This window comes from Equus caballus, chromosome 19, assembly GCF_041296265.1.
Source record: "Equus caballus isolate H_3958 breed thoroughbred chromosome 19, TB-T2T, whole genome shotgun sequence".
NCBI lineage: Eukaryota > Metazoa > Chordata > Mammalia > Perissodactyla > Equidae > Equus > Equus caballus.
The window spans coordinates 54,632,772-54,650,756 of NC_091702.1; the positions used below are offsets into that span (position 1 = coordinate 54,632,772).

The 17,985-nt window shown below is 39.4% G+C and overlaps 1 protein-coding gene across 6 annotated transcripts in view; it reads left to right on the top strand.

The window, feature by feature from the left end:
• The window catches only part of SPICE1 (spindle and centriole associated protein 1), a 50,637-nt gene extending 34,340 nt beyond the window's left edge, over positions 1–16,297 (top strand). For all 6 annotated transcript variants that reach the window (XM_023623756.2, XM_023623761.2, XM_023623757.2 and 3 more), the window contains 7 exons: positions 1,475–1,622; positions 3,829–4,053; positions 7,734–8,224; positions 9,934–10,117; positions 12,611–12,713; positions 14,484–14,571; positions 15,787–16,297. In XM_023623756.2, the coding sequence (XP_023479524.2) occupies positions 1,475–1,622; positions 3,829–4,053; positions 7,734–8,224; positions 9,934–10,117; positions 12,611–12,713; positions 14,484–14,571; positions 15,787–15,840 (1,293 nt within the window). In that variant the 3' untranslated portion in view covers positions 15,841–16,297. The remainder of the gene's footprint in view (positions 1–1,474; positions 1,623–3,828; positions 4,054–7,733; positions 8,225–9,933; positions 10,118–12,610; positions 12,714–14,483; positions 14,572–15,786) is intronic.
• Positions 16,298–17,985: the final 1,688 nt, after the last annotated feature.

Here is a 17,985-nt window from a genome sequence, read left to right on the forward strand (position 1 = left end):
CTTTTAGTGTCTCAAGATACTCCTAGGCCAAAAGAAATACCCAGCAGTTCCATTTATGAAGTAGTTACGCTCAAACAACTTAATAAGTATTTATGTCTTAGCAACTTAGATGCTGTTTGAAAAAATATGTGTAAATTGATAGAAAAGTCATACTTTTATTCATGATTAAGTAACCACAATTATTTACTAGTGGAATGTGTGTACCTGTTGGGTACTGTGCAGCTTCTCAAAGTCTGGAATCATATTGGACACCTTCACTCTGATTTCCTCATCCACAATAATTTTTGTATAGTATTGCTTTTTAGACACCACTGAAAACTAAGCTTCATGAAGATATGACATCATCAAAAGGAGTGTATCTCAATCTTATGTTGAATCTGTGAACTGCCTCAAGCTAGTATTTCACTGGTGCTTGATAGATGCTGAGCACCAATGCTTCCCTTAAAAATTTAAAATGTCCTGTGTTACCCCTGTGACGTAGTCTGGTGCCCCAAGGAGCCTCTTTAGGAACTTTATAGGACAAGACTCTAGGTGGCCAAGCACAGAAGCAGAGTGTTACAGACAGGAGTTATTGGAATAATTCAGGTGAGACATGGCAGCTTGGTCTAGGTTGGAAGTGGGAGAGGTTGTGAAAAGTTTCAAACTCTGAATATATTTTGGAGGCAACCAGTAGGATTTGCTGATGGGTTGGATATGGGGTGAAGGAGAAGATGGGAGAGAAGAAGACTCATGGGTGATTCCCAAGTTTTAGACTGGGCAATTGCAGGGATGGAGTTGTTGATGAGGTGGGGATGTTCAGGAGGAACATTTAGGTTTGTATGTTTTAGGTTTGAGAAGCCTATGTGAGTTCTACATGGAGATGTTGGGTAGGCCATTGGATATATGAGTGTGGAGTTTGGGAAAAAACTTGGGCTGGTATAAAAATGTTTAGTATACTTCATTCAGTAGTCTTACTAATAATATTTCTGTCTTCTGACCACCTCTAATTTTGATCAAGTGTTTGTACATCTTGGTGATACATATCTCTGAGTGTGTGTATAATATATGTATTTTTTCTCTTAACATTATTTTATATATCTTGCCATAAATTTTTATAGTGCTCATGTTTATTGCCTTAAATGCCTGTGGAATATTCTTTTGAGTGTCCTCCACCTGATGTCACTGCCTCTTGGGGGAGCTTGAGAGTCAGTTGATATCATCTATATAAAGAGGATTTGTAAATCAAAAGCCCTATAAAAAGGTTAACTGTTATTATTGTCACAGTGTATTTATTAATTAATAATATTCCACTATTTATTTAGCTATTCCTCTATCATAGGACTTTTAAAATATTTATGATTATTCTTATGAGTGCATTGTTTTACTGTTTGAGTGAAATTCTGAAATTCTTAATGTATTTAAAATAATGATAGTTGTGCATATCTAGGTGATGATTTGACGTGCCAATGATGTTATTTGATTTTCTTTTCTCTAGGCGAGGCTTCAGCAGTACATGGTCACAACAGATGAGCAACTTATATCGCTCACACATGCCATTAAGAGCTGTCCTGTGATAAATTACAACAAGGAGATTCAGGCATCAGAAGGGGGGACCACGAGTAGAAGAATTGTAGACAATCCAGGTGAGTGTGGTCTTATTATCCCAGATTGGTTTTAAAATGCTCATTGTAAACAAACAAAACTATAAACTTACATGGAGTTGTTGGCTGTTTATGCACATACAGCACCATCACTACTACGATTGATACTACTATTTCCAGCTAATATTTATTGGATACTTGCTCTATGCCAGGTACTTTTTAATGTTTTACATGCATTATTCCATTTAATCCTCATAATAGTCTTATGAGGTAGGTGTTACTATTATCCTCATTTTTCAGATGAAGACGTTAAGGCTTAGAGAGAGTTAGTAGCTTAGCAAAGTCACACAGATAGAAAGTAGAACTAGCTTCCTAGACGAGTGGGTATTTAGTGCTAATACTTTCTTTTTTTAAAAAATTTTATTGAGGTCATATCAGCTTAGAATATTCTATAAATTTCGGGTATACATTGTTATATTTCAGTTTCTGTATAGGCTGCGTTGTGTTCACCACCAATAGTCTAGTTTTTATCTGTCACCATACACATGTGTCCCTTTATCCCCCCCCACCCTCCTCTCATTCCCTTCCCCTCTGGTAACCACTAATCTGTTCTCATCGTCCATGTGTTTATCTTCCACATATGAGTGAAATCATATGGTGTTTGTCTTTCTCTGTCTGACTTATTTCACTTAGCATAATACCCTCAAGGTCCATCCATATTGTCACAAATGGCACAACCTTGTCCCTTTCTTTTGAGGAAGATTAGCCCTCAGCTAACATCTGCCACCAATCCTCCTCTTTTTTTTTTTTTTTAAAGATTTTATTTTTCCTTTTTCTCCCCAAAGCCCCCCAGTACATAGTTGTATATTCTTCGTTGTGGGTCCTTCTAGTTGTGGCATGTGGGACGCTGCCTCAGCGTGGTTTGATGAACAGTGCCATGTCCGCGCCCAGGATTCGAACCAACGAAACACTGGGCTGCCTGCAGCGGAGCGCGCGAACTTAACCACTCGGCCATGGGGCCAGCCCCGAATCCTCCTCTTTTTGCTGAGGAAGACTGACCCTGAGCTAACATCCGAGCTCATCTTCCTCTGCTTTTTATGTGGGATGCCTGCCACAGCGTGGCTTGATAAGTAGTGTGTAGGTCCGTACCTGGGATCCAAACCAGTGAACCCTGGGCTGCTGAAGCAGAGTGCGTGAACTTAACTGCTATGCCACTGAGCTGGCCCCTCTTGTCTTTTTTGATGTAGTGCCAATACTTTTAATAACAGTGCTTCAGGTTCAGGAGGAGAAGAGATGCTTGGAAAGAAAAAAAATACTGAGTTTTAGAAATTCCTAACTTCTGTCCATTTGTGGTGGGGTTTTTTTTTTTTGGCTGAGGAAGATTGTCCCTGAGCTCACATCTGTACCAGTCTTCCTGTATCTTGGATGTGGGATGCCACCACAGCATGGCTTGATGAGCAGTGTGTAGGTCCACACCTGGGATCCGAACCCACAAACCCTGTGCTGCTCAAGTGGAGTGTGCAAACTCAACCACTACGCCAGTGGACTGGCTCCTGTGGTGATGTTTTGAAAGCCTTTCTTCGCCTCTTGTGCCATCATATCCCATAAGTTGAATAGGACATTTAGGCTTTTTTACCTTTTTTTACTTCTAAGTAATACTTTGATGAGTGTCTCTGAGTGGCAAGTGTTTTATGTATTTAGATATTTTCTTAGAGGGATTCTAAGTGGCTGACAGATTTAACATTGATAATCCCAGTGATAGGTCTCAAGGGCTAGGCACCCTCAGCACTTTTCTCAAAAACAGCCGCTTCTTCCTAGTGCTGGCTCCACAGGATCCTGCCTGTGAGTTACTACTGAAGGAGGATATGGCCTAGAAGGTGAAGGCTCTCGAGGCCATGTGATGTTGCCCTCTATGGAAGTGCGTTTAAGTATAAATACCGGACATGTAGGGCCAGCCTGGTGGCGCAGAGGTTAAGTTCGCATGTTCTGCTTCAGCAGCCCGGGGTTTGCTGGTTCACATCCCGGGTGCAGACATGGCACTGCTTGGCAAGCCATGCTGTGGCAGGTGTCCCACGTATAAAGTGGAGGAAGATGGGTATGGATGTTAGCTCAGGGCCAGTCTTCCTCAGCAAAAAGAGGAGGATTGGCAGCAGATGTTAGCTCAGGGCTAATCTTCCTCAAAAAAAACGAAAAACCTGATGTGTGCCTCTAGTCCCCCTAAGTACTAATAACCTCTCATCTTCTTCAGAGGGTCCAGCGGTAAATGCTAATGTCTCCATGCCATTGACGTTCAGAGGGGAAGAAGTGGTTGGATTCCCACAAGAAGACTTGCCTCTTAAACTGTCTCAGGTGCCAAACCAGCCAGATGGTATGAATCCGGCCAACGGTTTTTCAGCACATATATTTGAGCCGGCTGTGTTGTTGACGCCACCCAGACAGAAGAGCAACTCAGAATTCTCTCCTCTGCAGGATGGTAAGTGCCCTCTTCTAAAGTTATAAGGCAGTTGCTTTTTATGCTTCATATATGTAATGTATTGTGTTCATGTTACCTGATAAGCAGAATTTTAAAAGATACTGATTAGCATACATAACATTTAAGCTGAAGGAGGATTGGGTGTTTACATCATGTGTGTTGTACCTGTGGTGGAATATGACATTGAATTTCTTGATATATCTGTTCTGTTAGAAACTGTAAGTGTTCAGATAGAAGGATCAAAGTCGTCAGCATTAAAATGCCGAGTAAGAGGAATCTTGTTTGTCCCTGTGGTCCAGAGCATAGGAAAGGGCAAGAAACAAGAGGAGATTATACCCCAGAGAGTAATGAAAGTTTAACCAGGGAAAGGCGAGAACTGTGACCCTAAGCAATTTGTAAATCAGATCTGGTTATTAACCTTTTCTCATCAAAACTTGAGGGAATTTTATAATGAAAATTGATAGGCAATTAAAAATAGCTTTAGAGTCACTTTTGCAGCACATATATAGAGTTTTGAATAAAATTTTAAAAATTTATTGTTAATCCTTAGCTCAGGGATTCTTAACTTGGAGTTCATGGATGGTCTTCAGAGTTCCATGGACAGCTTCATTGTTTGGAAAATTACATTTATTTGTCTTGTGTGTGCATTTTTCTGGAGCTGTAGCTTTTGGTTCAGTTTCAAAAGAGTTATTCAATCAAAACACTGCCTTAAACAAGTGAAAAAAGGATTGAAACAAAAAAAACCCCACTAATTGGGAAAAAATATTTTCAAGTCATATATCCAACAAAGGGTTAATCTCCATAATATATAAAGAACTCACAAAACTCAACAACAAAAAATCAAACAGCCTGAGCAAAAAATGGGCAGGAGACATGAACAGACATTTCTCCAAGGAAGATATACAGATGGCCAATAGGCACATGAAAAGATGTTCATCATCACTGATCATCTGGGAAATGCAAATCAAAACTACACTAAGATAGCACCTTATACCCATTAGAATGGCAAAAATAACCAAAACAAAAAGTAACAAATGTTGGAGAGGTTGTGGAGAAAAAGGAGCCCTCATGCACTGCTGGTGGGAATGCAAACTGGTGCAGCCACTATGGAAAACAGTATGGAGATTTCTCAAAAAATTAAAAATAGAAATACCGTATGACCCAGCCATCCCACTACTGGGTATCTATCCAAAGAACTTGAAGTCAGCGATTCCAAAAGTCCCATGCACTCCTGTGTTCATTGCAGCATTATTTACAATAGCCAAGACGTGGAAGCAACCTAAGTGCCCATCAGTTGATGATTGGATAAAGAAGATATGGTGTATATATATATATATATATATATATATATACACACACACACACACACACAATGGAATACTACATAGCCATAAAAAAGGATAAAATTGTCCCATTCACAACAACATGGATGGACCTTGAGGGAATCATGTTAAGTGAAATAAGCCAGATAGAGAAGGACAATCTCTGTATAACTCCACTCATATGAGGAATTTAAACATGTAGACAAAGAGAACAGATTAATGGCTACCAGAGGAAAGGGGGGCTGGGGGGTGGGCACAAAGGGTGAAGGGGTGCACCTACAACATGACTGACAAACAATAATGTACAACTGAAATTTCACAAGATTGTAAACTATCATAAACTCAATAAAAAAAATAAAAAAAAAAAACTGCCTTAGAATCTCCTCCAAAGTTTTTAGACAAGTATTATTCAGCCCTGATTTGCCTAAGTTTTTATTTCTTTAAAAAGAGTGTTTATAGTCTTACATAGGGGAACAGAGGAATAACTTTTATTGTCATTGGGGCATACAAATTTTGTCAGATTTTCTGCACTTTGATGTATGTTTGCAAAAAGGACATGAAGAGGCCATAAGGGGTTAAAGAAGATGACAAATCCTTGCTATCATAAAGTTTGTTTGGGCATTTATAATGCAGATGTAGAGTCTGTCAGATCTGTCTCGGGTAGGCAGACATTGCTGGGCTGAGGGTCAGAAGTGCTGGAGTCTTGGCCTGCCCACCACTGACTGGCTGTGAGGCGTGGGGCTAAGGTGCTTACCTTCTCTAGACTTCAGTTGTCCTGTGTCTAAGACAGGACATCTTTATGTCCCTCCAGCTCTGTAATTCTGTGATTCGATATTTCCTCTTTAGAGGGCTAAAGAGTATTATTAACTCTGGCTAGATTTAGAGAATATGATTTCAAATCTGGTTTCTGTTCAGGTTAAAGTTTTATTTCTTAAGTAATTTTTTAAATGTTCGCATGGTATTCAAAGACTTGTCTAATGATCTCTTTTGAGATACTGTAAATTATTTTTCATTGGTGCTACTAAAATAACATTCTTTTAAAGAAACAATTACAATAAATATTTTTATTCTGACTGCAAATATACTAAATGTTCACTAAGCAAACCTATTCAGGGACTGCTGTAGACTACATTTTGTTAGCTTCTTCAGCAGGTTCTGCGTTGAAAATAACACAGCACATTTCTTTTACAGTGTGCGGATAGAACTTCCTTTTATATGTATTCTGAATTGATTGAGTTTTATGTTTTTCAGCATTTTGTTTGGAATGCTCATGTGTAAAGAATTGTTTAGTTAAATTGAACATGCAGATAAAGATGGGAGGTACATAGGGCCCTTCATGGGCATTTGGTTATGCCCTAGAACAACTCTATTCAACAGAACTTTCTGTGATGATGAAAGTGTGGTGTATCTGCTCCAGTCAGTATGGTAGCCACTAGCCTCACTGGGCCGCTGAGTGACTGAAATGTGGCTAGTGTGACTGAGGAACTGAATTTAAATTTTCTTTAATTTAAATTTGAATATGAATAGCCACATGTGGCCAGAGGCTACCATATTGGACAGTGTTGTGCTAAAATTCCCCATCATAAATATTTTTCTTTAGCTACTAACTGATTTCTACCTTCCTTTATAGCCACACTTCTTGATACAAGAGTATATATGTGCTGGTTTCATTTCCTCATCTCCCATTCATTCTTTAAAGTGTTAATTCTAATTCATATTTGCCTGTGGTTTTGAAAAAGCACACACAAGGGACTCCTCTCCCCTACCTCTAGGCCACCCCGGGAGGCGCTCACTTTTGTCCCTGTTTGATTTCTGTTCATCTGGAGGTAGTTTCCATAATTGGTGTAAAATATTTTTACATCTCTTTTTTGGAAATATCAACTTTACGCAATCATTATAAACTCTCCCTTCTTGGCTCTTCCCTGGTTTTTGGCCTTTACAAATGTTGTTTTCTCTGCCTGTAATGTTCTTTGCTCTACTTTTGGCCACATGTGTAACCATTTTGAAATTTTACTTCTTCAGAGAGGCCTTTCCTGGCTATCCTCAGTTTACGTTAGGCATCTACACTCGGTCTGCTCACAAGATTCCCAGTTATGAGTTAATATATGTGTTCAAATGTGAGCATAGCAGATGATTTTTCATAAGGATGCTGATAAAGCTTTAAGGAATATAAAGGTCTCTGTGCTTGATTGTTAGAGGTGCCGTTGCTGGTATGTCCCTGCTAGAATAATTTAGGCATTCAGAAGCCACACCTTTCCATTGAAATACTTCTCTAACTACCATGCTGGGCTAATGAGATGATTATAGTGCCAACCTGTGGCTAAATAATACATGTTTATTTTTTGATTTTCTCTACAGCATTGAGGAGGACTGTTCAAACTCGTCCTGCTTCACGAATTCCTCCAACTGTGGAAATGATTGAGAAGGAACAAAATTGGGAAAAGAAGACCTTACCTATCGGCACAGACATTCAGAATTCAAGTGAAGAGAGTCGTCTCTTCACTCTGAGGTGGAGGGTCTCTCACATGGGAGAAGATTTGGAGAACAAAACCCAGGCTCCTTTTGTTAACCTCGCACAGCCTCTCTGCAGTTCCCATTCAGTCAGCCAGCAATTGAGAAACCCTGCATTCTCAGATGAGCCCCCCGTACTGGGAGATGGGCAACAGCTTAGAACAAATGAGGCATTAACACAAAGAAAGGACATCATGGCACGAATTGCTGAGCTGACACTGCAGAATTCAGCTATCAAGGCACATCTGAATAATAATATTGGGCCAGGGGGAGAGCAAGGGGATGGACTTCTGGAGTTAAACAAGCAGGAGATGAATCATGCAGGCGACATGACCGCTGTGAGTACCAGTGTAGGACTGACTTGGGACGTGTAGGACATTCAGCACGTGGCTGGAGCATCTTAAGGAACTTCTTTACAAAAGTGATCCTGGACATCTTTGAGGATGCTACTAGATGGCTTGCGCTTTGTCATGTCCTCATCACAAAATAAGTAGAAGTTATTTATCGGTTTTTATCACACGAACAAGGACAGGATCAAATAAAAAATGAGGAAATGAATGAGGGAAGTAGGGCAAAGATAAAATGTGTAGGAAAGCTAAAATTAAGCTAGGAATGAAGTTTTGCATATAAAATTAATTTGACATGAAAGTTTGCTCGACAACTACATTTTAATTGAAAGCATTTTTACTCCTAAAGGGGCTCATAAAAGAGAATTATGTGTAGTTGGCCCTCAATTCATGAGTAGTTGATTTTTTAGGACACAGAATACCTTTTCCTATAGAAATGATATTTTAAAGGATTATTAAAGTCAAATTTTAATGTACATACGAATCTCTGAGGATCTTGCTAAAATGCAGTTTCTGACTGAGTAGGTCTGAGGTAGGACTTGTACATTTCCGATAAGTTCCCAAATGATGCTAGTCCAAGGATTACACTTTCAGTAGCAAAAATCTGCATATTATAATGCAGGAATTTTGTAAGTTAAATAAACTGTGGGCTCACGTGTTAACTTCAACCTTCATTTCCTTGTTTGTGGGGAGAAAAGGGATTCTCAGGTCCAACTAGGGGGTGTTGATAACACCTGTCCTCATGCTGGTCCCAGTGACGGGAGAGACTTCTTTTACACCCTCTTGAGCCAAAGTGGCTGCTGTCCGGTTCTGAGAGGAGACGGGACAGCGCTGCAGCAGTGGGAAGGAGCCGGGCAGCTTGATGGACTAGGGCGTCCAGAGGTGATTCCTTCCATAATGGCTTTACCAAATGGTGGATTGAGGGCTTTCTGAGGAAGGTTAGGAGGGGTGGGGATAGGGGCCCCTCTGTGAGCGCTGGCTCATGGGGAATGAAGGCAATGTGGGTATCATGGATGTGTGTACGTATGAACCGCCTCAGTTTTGAGTCAGTGAAGACGTTTGTATTTTGTAGTTTTGAAGATTATTTGAAACAGGCAACTTGGTTTAAAAAAGGCAGTGGAGTTAAAAACTGAGCTCGCCTCCTTTTCTAATTAGGATATAGATCAGGCTAGAGAGAACAAGCTTATATTACTGCCCTCACTGCCCTTTTTGTTACAATCAGAATTACAAATGATCTTTTGTTCATACTGTGTTGCTTATCTCTTTTTTTTTTTTTACTAATGTGCATATGCAACAAATTAGTGATTTCTATTAGGGATTATTGCTTTTTCCCAAAAGGCCATGTTTAATGAAATGAAATTATTAAGAATGACACATACATTCTTCTCAGGAATTTTCAAATTAAACTTTTGTTATATTCCTTGGGTGGCTACTTTTTACTCTTCCCCTTACGTTCCTTTCGAGTGACCAACTTTCTTGAATCAGACACCAGTATTAGAAGGATTAGGGTCCCTTTACTTTTGCCCTGATTTTTCAATTAATTGACTTGTAAATTCTATTATTTGCCCACTATTCAAGTTTGCATATAGCAAGGGCTGTGAAGACTAACTCTCTGGCTCTTAGTGGAAGAGTTTATTTTTACAAAAAGCCAACATTGTTTGTATTATTTTTAACATGGAATTTGTGCCTTTTTGAAACAGACTTTTGCCGCAGCGCAGCCTCCGGTCCCAGGCAGCATGGAGGAACGGATTGCAGAGCTGAACCGGCAGAGCATGGAGGCCCGGGGGAGACTCTTGCAGTTAATAGAGCAGCAGAAGCTTGTTGGTTTGAATCCTTCCTCTCCACCAGCGTCACCTATTCAGTCACCTCTCGGAGCATGGACTGGTTGGTCACAAATTCATGATTTAAAAGCTAGACACATGAGTGTGTTCGCTTTCTTGATTTTGCAGGTATATCTTGAGCTGAAAGGAATCTCAAAAAGCATATATTTCAGGGCCTTCAATTTGACATAGAAAGAAACAGAGCTAAGTCGCAGAATAAGTGGCAGAAATAGGACTAGAAGGCCAGTGTCCAGATAGAATGTTGTCCCGTGGCGCCTGCAGTTCACATTTGGTATCTTGAGTTCCTCAGTTGCTCTACATGTAAATGGGATTCGACACAGTACGATTCACTTAGGACGTATGCTGTTATATGGCTAATTATAAAATACAAGCATCAAAATGGTAATTTATAATTTCATCAACAAATTACAAGATATTATTCTATTGAAACCATTAAAAGATTTTCTTTTTTAAAGATTGACACCTGAGCTAACAACTGTTGCCAACCTTTTTTTTTTTTCCCTGCTTTATCTACCCAACCCCCCCCCATACATAGTTGTATATCCTAGTTGCAGGTCCTTCCAGTTGTGGGATGTGGGACGCTGCCTCAACGTGGCCTGATGAGTGGTGTCATCTCCATGCCCAGGATCCGAACCCTGGGCCCCCACAGCGGAGCGTGCGAACTTAACCACTCTGCCACGGAGCCAGCCCCCTAAAAGATTTTCATTTGTGAATTAAACTTTCTATTCTATTGTTACATGTAGGCATGTGAAAAGCTAGAGGAGATTCTAACTAATAGGAGAGTAACTGAAAAATTAGTTGTCGTAGTATTCACTTTCACAAGGGACTGATGAAATGAAGGAGATCTCTAGTTGCTCTTTAACCACAAATCGAAGCACTAACACCCCCGAAGGGTAGGGCTGCGTGTATAGAGAGATTAATTTTGGCCCAGTGTAAGAGAAGGTTCTCGTTGTCGGGAATAGATGAAGCTTTGTATTAGTGAGTGCTGTGTTCCTTGAGGTGCTCAAGCTTTGGGGTTTTAGAGGGATTCCCGTGTCCTGTGGCTGGTTGTGAAGTCGGCTACCTTTAAGGTATCTGCTAGTAAGATTTTTTCTGTCAGAAATTATTTCTTTTTTGAAACTACAGACCCAGAAAGCAGACTCTTTGGAAATTACTGGAAAATGATGGATAATGCATTTCCCCAGAGTGCTTCCTCTTTGCTTGTTCTATGCTTCTTCAGATGACAGCTTTGTCTCCTGTCCTTCATAGTCATGAAGTCTAGAGGCGACTTCTGATTAGAATGAATAAATTAAACCACTCAATATGTGCGAATACCCGCTATGTGCCTGCCATGTTCTGGGCACCGGGGATGCTGCACTGAACAGGATAAGTTGCTGTCCAGCTGGGCTGCTCCAGTATTCATGGTGGGGAGCAGGCAGTAAGCAAATGAGCAAATAAGCCTATGAGACAATGTCAGCTAATGCTGAGTGCAATGAGGACAAATAAAGCAGATCACTCTTAAGAAGAATTTTGTGATCAAGGGAGACATCATCTGTTTCAGTAGTTCTTTAAGGTTAAAAATACTTCAATTTCTGTTATTCAGTCCTCGGCGCACCTTGAGAGTAGACAGAGCTGATATTATACCTTCTTGATAAAAAAGTAAACTGAGGCACAAAGAGGTTAAGTAATTTGTGTGAAGTTCTAAAGCAAATTGGTAAATTTGCACCTGTGACCTTTTCATTCTAGTGGTTCTTCTCTAAGATACTCTTTTCTAAGTAAAGTTCTTGGTTTCACAGGAACCTCTGTGGGCTTTAATGATAAAGATAAAAGTGAATCATATGCCATGCAAAACCTCTGTGGTTTGCCGGGATAACCAAGGAATATGTTATGAAATTAAATAGGGTTTCATTATCCCTTGAAGCCCAGAAATCACTGGTTTTAAGCAGCGACACCTAGGAGCCTCTGTGGAACCACCTGGGAGGAACATAAAGCCTTTCATTAGTCGACACTTAGTCAATATTTGTTGATTGGTAACCTACTTCTGAAATATTGAAAATGTGCATAATTATACTTGCCATTGGCCGTATGAGCTTGTCAGCCAAGTTTCCCCTCCTCGTGTCTTCAGTAACAGCAATAATGTAATAGATTTAGCAGAGTTAAAGTTTTACTGAATGACTTCAGAAATTTTCTTTCTTCTTCCTGTTTTTTTTTTTTTTTTGAAAACTTTACATAAGCTGCTTTGTGACAAAACTCTCAAGTTCTTTAGGGCTAGTTCTTAATTTCTGTTTTTCGCTTCCAGATATGACATGATACTACTTGTCTGAAGATTCTGGCTCTCTATGAATTGGCATGCTATTGAATGGACACTAGTAACTAAAGTTTCTTGTCTCACAGTTCATTTTTAAAAAATCCTTCAAGTGTATCTGTGGGCCATAATGATAAAAATATAGAAAGAACTCCCAAATTTATAATGTGAAATTTGCAGTAAGACGAAGATCAAGTTAAATTTTTATTTTAATGAAAGGTAATGAAACTACTGTTTATTTTTCTGTTTTAGAAGGAGGAAAGAGGACAATTGAGGTATCTATTCCAGGAGTAGAAGCCCCAGAAAGCTCAAAATGCAGTACTATCTCTCCTACCAGTGGGATAAATACAAGAAGGTAGGGTTACACTCTGAAAAGTTACTTAAAAAAAAAAAATCAAGAATGTAGTATGTGTTTCATTCTCTTTGTGAAAAAAGGAAATTCGTAATATCTAACTCAAGTTCAGACAGACTCACTCATGTAGAGAAAATAAAGTAATTGGAAAGAAGAATTTGCGGGGAAAAAGAAGACTGACTGAGCAATAAGCCTTAACTAAGTAGAAAAGCACGAGTTGGCTATTGAAACAAAATGGGATAATAGCATGTATGTGGAGTACTTTATGGGTTACAGAATTAGGAGATAATCTGTGATAGGGTGGGTAAATTGAGCAGTAGTATTTTCTTCCTTTACAATAAATGAAACTGAAGCTCACAGAGCTGATTGGGTGGTTCGCCTAGGTGGGTCACATGGTTGGTAAATGGTGACACTAAGGACATCCCTGGCTCTTCTCTCTCCACTGTTCATGCTCACACGCACTGTGGTGCTCCAAGTTCCATTACTGCCCTGGCATTCTTCTTCACCCCCGCACATCCATTTTTCCCTTTTAGTGTTAAAAACTTTTCGGTATGGAAATGATGCGGGGTCGGTGAGCCGAGGAGTCGAAAGAAAGATTTCTTAGACTCTGAAGATCTGGCAGTAGTGCTCTTTTATTTAGAGAATAGTATGGAATAGCATGGGGACAAGACCCATGGGCAGTCAGAGCTTCTGCTGCCAGCATGGGGACAGGACCCATGGGCAGTCAGAGCTGCTACTTGGAGACAGGACCCACGGGCAGTCAGAGATGCTGCTGGCATGGGGAGCTGCTGTTGCCGCCGCTGGCATGGGGACAGAACCCATGGGCAGGCAGAGCTGCTGCCAGCATGTTGCTGCTGCCACTGCTGCTGCCCCAAGTTGAGGGTTAGAGCTAAATTTAAGGCATAGGTATGTGAGTTATCTCTTTACGAGCCAAAAAAAACAGTTAAAATGGTACCAGTACCGGTAGGGTCCGGCCACTGGGCGGTCCCACAACTTTTAGATAAGAATCAAACCGGATTGAGTAAATGGCAGAAGTCACCGCTCAAATATTATCTTCAGCTAAAGACAAAGGAGGATTTTGGTGGTGGGGGGGGGGGGGTCAGTTACATGAGGTTGCCAGACAGTAAACAACTTAAGTTCTTGCCTTCCTCATTAAGAGTTGCCAGAGATAAGGCCATCCCCCCTTCCTCCTGGCGCAGAGAGGGAGGCATGGAGATTTCCTTCACAAATGCAACTGTCTCTGATCAAAGGGCAAGCAAATTCCACTCCTTGGAGCCTGCTTCTCCTCTGCAGTTTTAAAATTAACTAGTCTAAAATCCTCATCAATACTGTAATGGTGGATACATGACATTATACATTTGTCAAAACCCATAGAATGTATAATGCAGTGTGAACCCTAATGTAAACTCTGGATTTAATTAATAATAATGTATCAATATTATCTCATCAATCGTAAAAAAAATTTACCACACTGTTGCAAGGTGTTAATAACAGGGGAAACTGGGGCGGTAGGGGAGGGTTATTGGAACTCTCTGTAGCCTACACTCAATCTTTCTGTAAACCTAAAACTACTCTAAAAAGGAAGGTCTATTAATTAAAAAAAAAAAAAAGATTTAGGTTGGTAAAAATATGTTACAAATAATTTACCTCATTTGGACCTAACTCAGCCATTCGTTTTCAAGCTCTTGCCAGTATTGAGACTTGTCAGTCTTACATAATTTTTGAAGGTTAGTAATGATAGATCACACAGTCTCTCTTATTTCTCATAAATAGATCTTCAGGAGCTACTAGTCATTCTTGTTCTCCATTAAATGCCACCTCAGGAAGTGGACGATTCACGCCTCTTAATCCAAGAGCAAAGGTATGTGATAAGATGCAGTTGTGAAATGTGTGTAGGGTCAGGAGGGTGGAAGGTGGCGGATGCAGTGATTTCCATTCTTAATTATTCTTCCTGTTATCCTAGAGATGATGTAAAATTCTCAGGAGAAAAGAAATGCTAATTTACCTTCATTAGAAAAAAGCAAATAGGTCATACACTTCTTTTGTTTTCTGAAGTATCTAAGGAATAATGTAAAATTCCACTAGGATTTCAACCATCAAAGACTGGAAATTACTGGTTTCAGGCAGAGCATTCCAAATAGTGTGGCAGGGCACACAGCTGTGCCTTGAAGTTGTGGGTTTACTGAAATTCTGCTTCCCTCATTTTCTTGCTGTGGCTCTGTGAGCCCTGGGACCAGTCACTTTCCTTGTCACTTTACCCCCATGTGCTGTATCTGAGTGCTACTGATTAGGGAAGTTATGGCACAAAGGGTAAGTAAATGTTTTATGTATCATCCTTCGTGTGTTCTGATTTGGTATCAGAAAATGTATAGAATCTAAGCCTCTTACAATATATCCAAAATTTTTGCAAAAGGCTTTTTTCTGTGTTGGTAATATAGCAAAATATAGTTCCTTTGAGTGTTTGGTCCTAGCAAATTATGAGGATATCTTTAAAATCATAAACATTGCATTTGCAAACTTGAGCTAACAACTGTTTGATGGGGAGGGGATCTTCTTTGCTATTCTTCTCCCTAACTTAAGTAATTAGACCAAATAGTGTTTTAATAAACCTTGAGTATTTATAGCCCAAATTAATTGATAGACTCAGTTATCCCAATTGCCCAGCACTGGAAGATTTGTCCCTTCTTGTGTCCTATATTCTAAAAATGCTTTTTAAAGTAAACTATTTTATAAAATTTGCCCTTAGTTTCTGGAACTTGGTAACATTTAGTTTACTAAGATCAAATGACTCTTTTTGTCATTTTTAGAAGTTGTATCTATGATTTGTGTACAACCCTGGGTTTATCCTTGAGAAATTAGGTCTCCTAAATCAGTAACGGGATCTGTTGACCCGGGAATCAGTTATTTGGGAGTGTCTCTGTTAGAGAATAAAACTTGCCAGGAGCAATTTAATTTCCAGTACATTCAGTGGCATATGATGACTTGGTTCTATATACTTGGTCTAAATAATTGTAAATCTCGAATGATCTTATGTTCCTGGTTACCTTCTAAATCCTTTTGCCTCTTTTTCCAACAGATTGAGAAACAAAATGAAGAGGGCTGGTTTGCTCTTTCTACCCACGTGTCATAACTAAAGTCGAGTTTTACAGAGTTTGTTCTCGGTAATATATTCTTGAGCTTCTATTCCCTTTTCCCTGCTCCTGATTTCAAGTTTTTATGTCCTCCTTTTAGATAAAACCTACAAAGATCTTGTGACTTAGTACTAATGGAACAAAGAAATAAAGCAATTATTTTAATATTTGGCCTTTTCAAATAGATTTCCAACAACCAACCAACCTACAACTTCCTGTAAATAAAATTTCGACTATAGAGAAATTAAAGTTTTGTAATCTAATAATTTCGTTAATATTTTAGTTTTTTTTTAAGTAATACATTTTTATCTTTATCTTTATTCAGATTTTTTTTGGTCTAGTGTATCTTAAATGTTGATGTGTTTCATTTTTATTTTTTTCTGAAGAACTAAGTTACTTTGCATATAACTTACAGTAAAATGCTTCTGTGTGATTAAAGTCTGGCTTTCAGAAAAATTTAACACTCCCGTTTGGTTTCTTTTCTGGGGAGAAGTTACTGTAGTCCATCACTTTTTTCCAACAAGTGGAATGTACAGCTTTAAAAAGTAGGTGTGGGAGTATTTATTTATATTTGCTTAATCAGGTAAGAGTGGTTGTGTATATATTATAAAATTCTTATGTAGTCTTTAAATCTGAAAATGTCATCAATAATAGTAACATACATCAAATAAATAATGATCATAGAGCTCACATGTCTAAATACAATAACATCAATTTATTGGCATGTTTAGTCTTTGAACCAGAATTGAATACAAAAGTTAGTATCAGTTTTCCCAGCCCTGAATCTGCTAAACTTTCAGGGTAGGTTTTTCTCCAAGGCATCAGTTTGCCTCTCAGATGTTGGTATCTATCTTCAACTTGCTTTCTGAATTATCTCTGTCCCTTGGCTGTATGATAGGAATTCTCAACCTAAGCGAGGTGGCAATGGGGTCGGGGCAGCACGTTGAAAGTGCTTGGGGAGCTTTCTCAGACAATACCTTCTCTCTACCTGCAGTTGTAAATCACTATTTTAGGAAGTGTCCCATGCAGCCTTCATTTGAGCCTCTTCATTATTGTGGTGGCAAAAATAAAATGATTTTCTTCTGGTATCACTTATTTTATTTATATGAAGCCATCTGTGTTTATTTGTGTTATTGCAGATTCTTCCATCTGTATTGCACTCTTTGAAAATTGGTATTTGATAAATGCTATCCCTATCTGGGATACACAAGCGTTTTAATGTTATTCCTTACGTTATTGAAATGTCAAGCTATCTGCTTGGTTTGTAAATGCATTCTTTTGACATTCATTTTCCTTAATGTTCTCCAGCTGGTTGAGTCTTTATATTTTCCCCTCTATATTCCTTTAAGACTCAAAAGCCATGATTCTCAACTTTGGGAGCACTTAAAAAATACCAAACAGAGGGGCCAGCCCTGTGGTCCAGTGGTTAAGTTCGTGTGCTCTGCTTCAGTGGCTCAGGCTTTCCCCAGTTCAGATCCTGTGGCGGTGTCCCATATAGCAGAACAAGAAGGACCTACAACTAGAATATACAACTATGTATTGGGGGGCTTTGGGGAGAAGAAGAAGAAGAAAAAAAAGGATTGGCAACAGATGTTAGCTCAGGGCCAATCTTTAAAAAAAAAACAAAACAGCCAGCCCTGATGGCCCAGTGGTTAAAGTTCGCTGCTAACTGCTTCGGCGGCCTGGGTTCGCTTCGTGGTTGCAGAACCACACCACCCATCTGTCAGTTGCCATGCTGAGCTGGTGGCTCACACAGAAGAACTTGAACAACTTACAACCAGGATATACAACCATGTACTGGGGCTTTGGGGAGGGGAATAAAAAGAGGAAGATAGGTAACAGATGTTAGCTCAGGGCGAATCTTTCCCTGCAAAAAATAAAAACAAACCAAACAGACTACCTGAGGGGTGAGCCCTTAGCATGGTATCTTAAAAAGCTGCTCCAGGTGATTAAATGTGCAGCTGGAGTTGAGAACCAATGCAAAAAGCTTTTACCACTACCTTCCTGGCAGTCTGTGGGACTGACATTTAAATATCCATCCTATTAAATGGTTTTGTATGCTGATAAAATACAAAAGTAGGTTGAAAAAACTCCAGGAATAATAGATGTAGAGAAAAGAGCCTTTTTTTCTTAGGCCTTCTGAA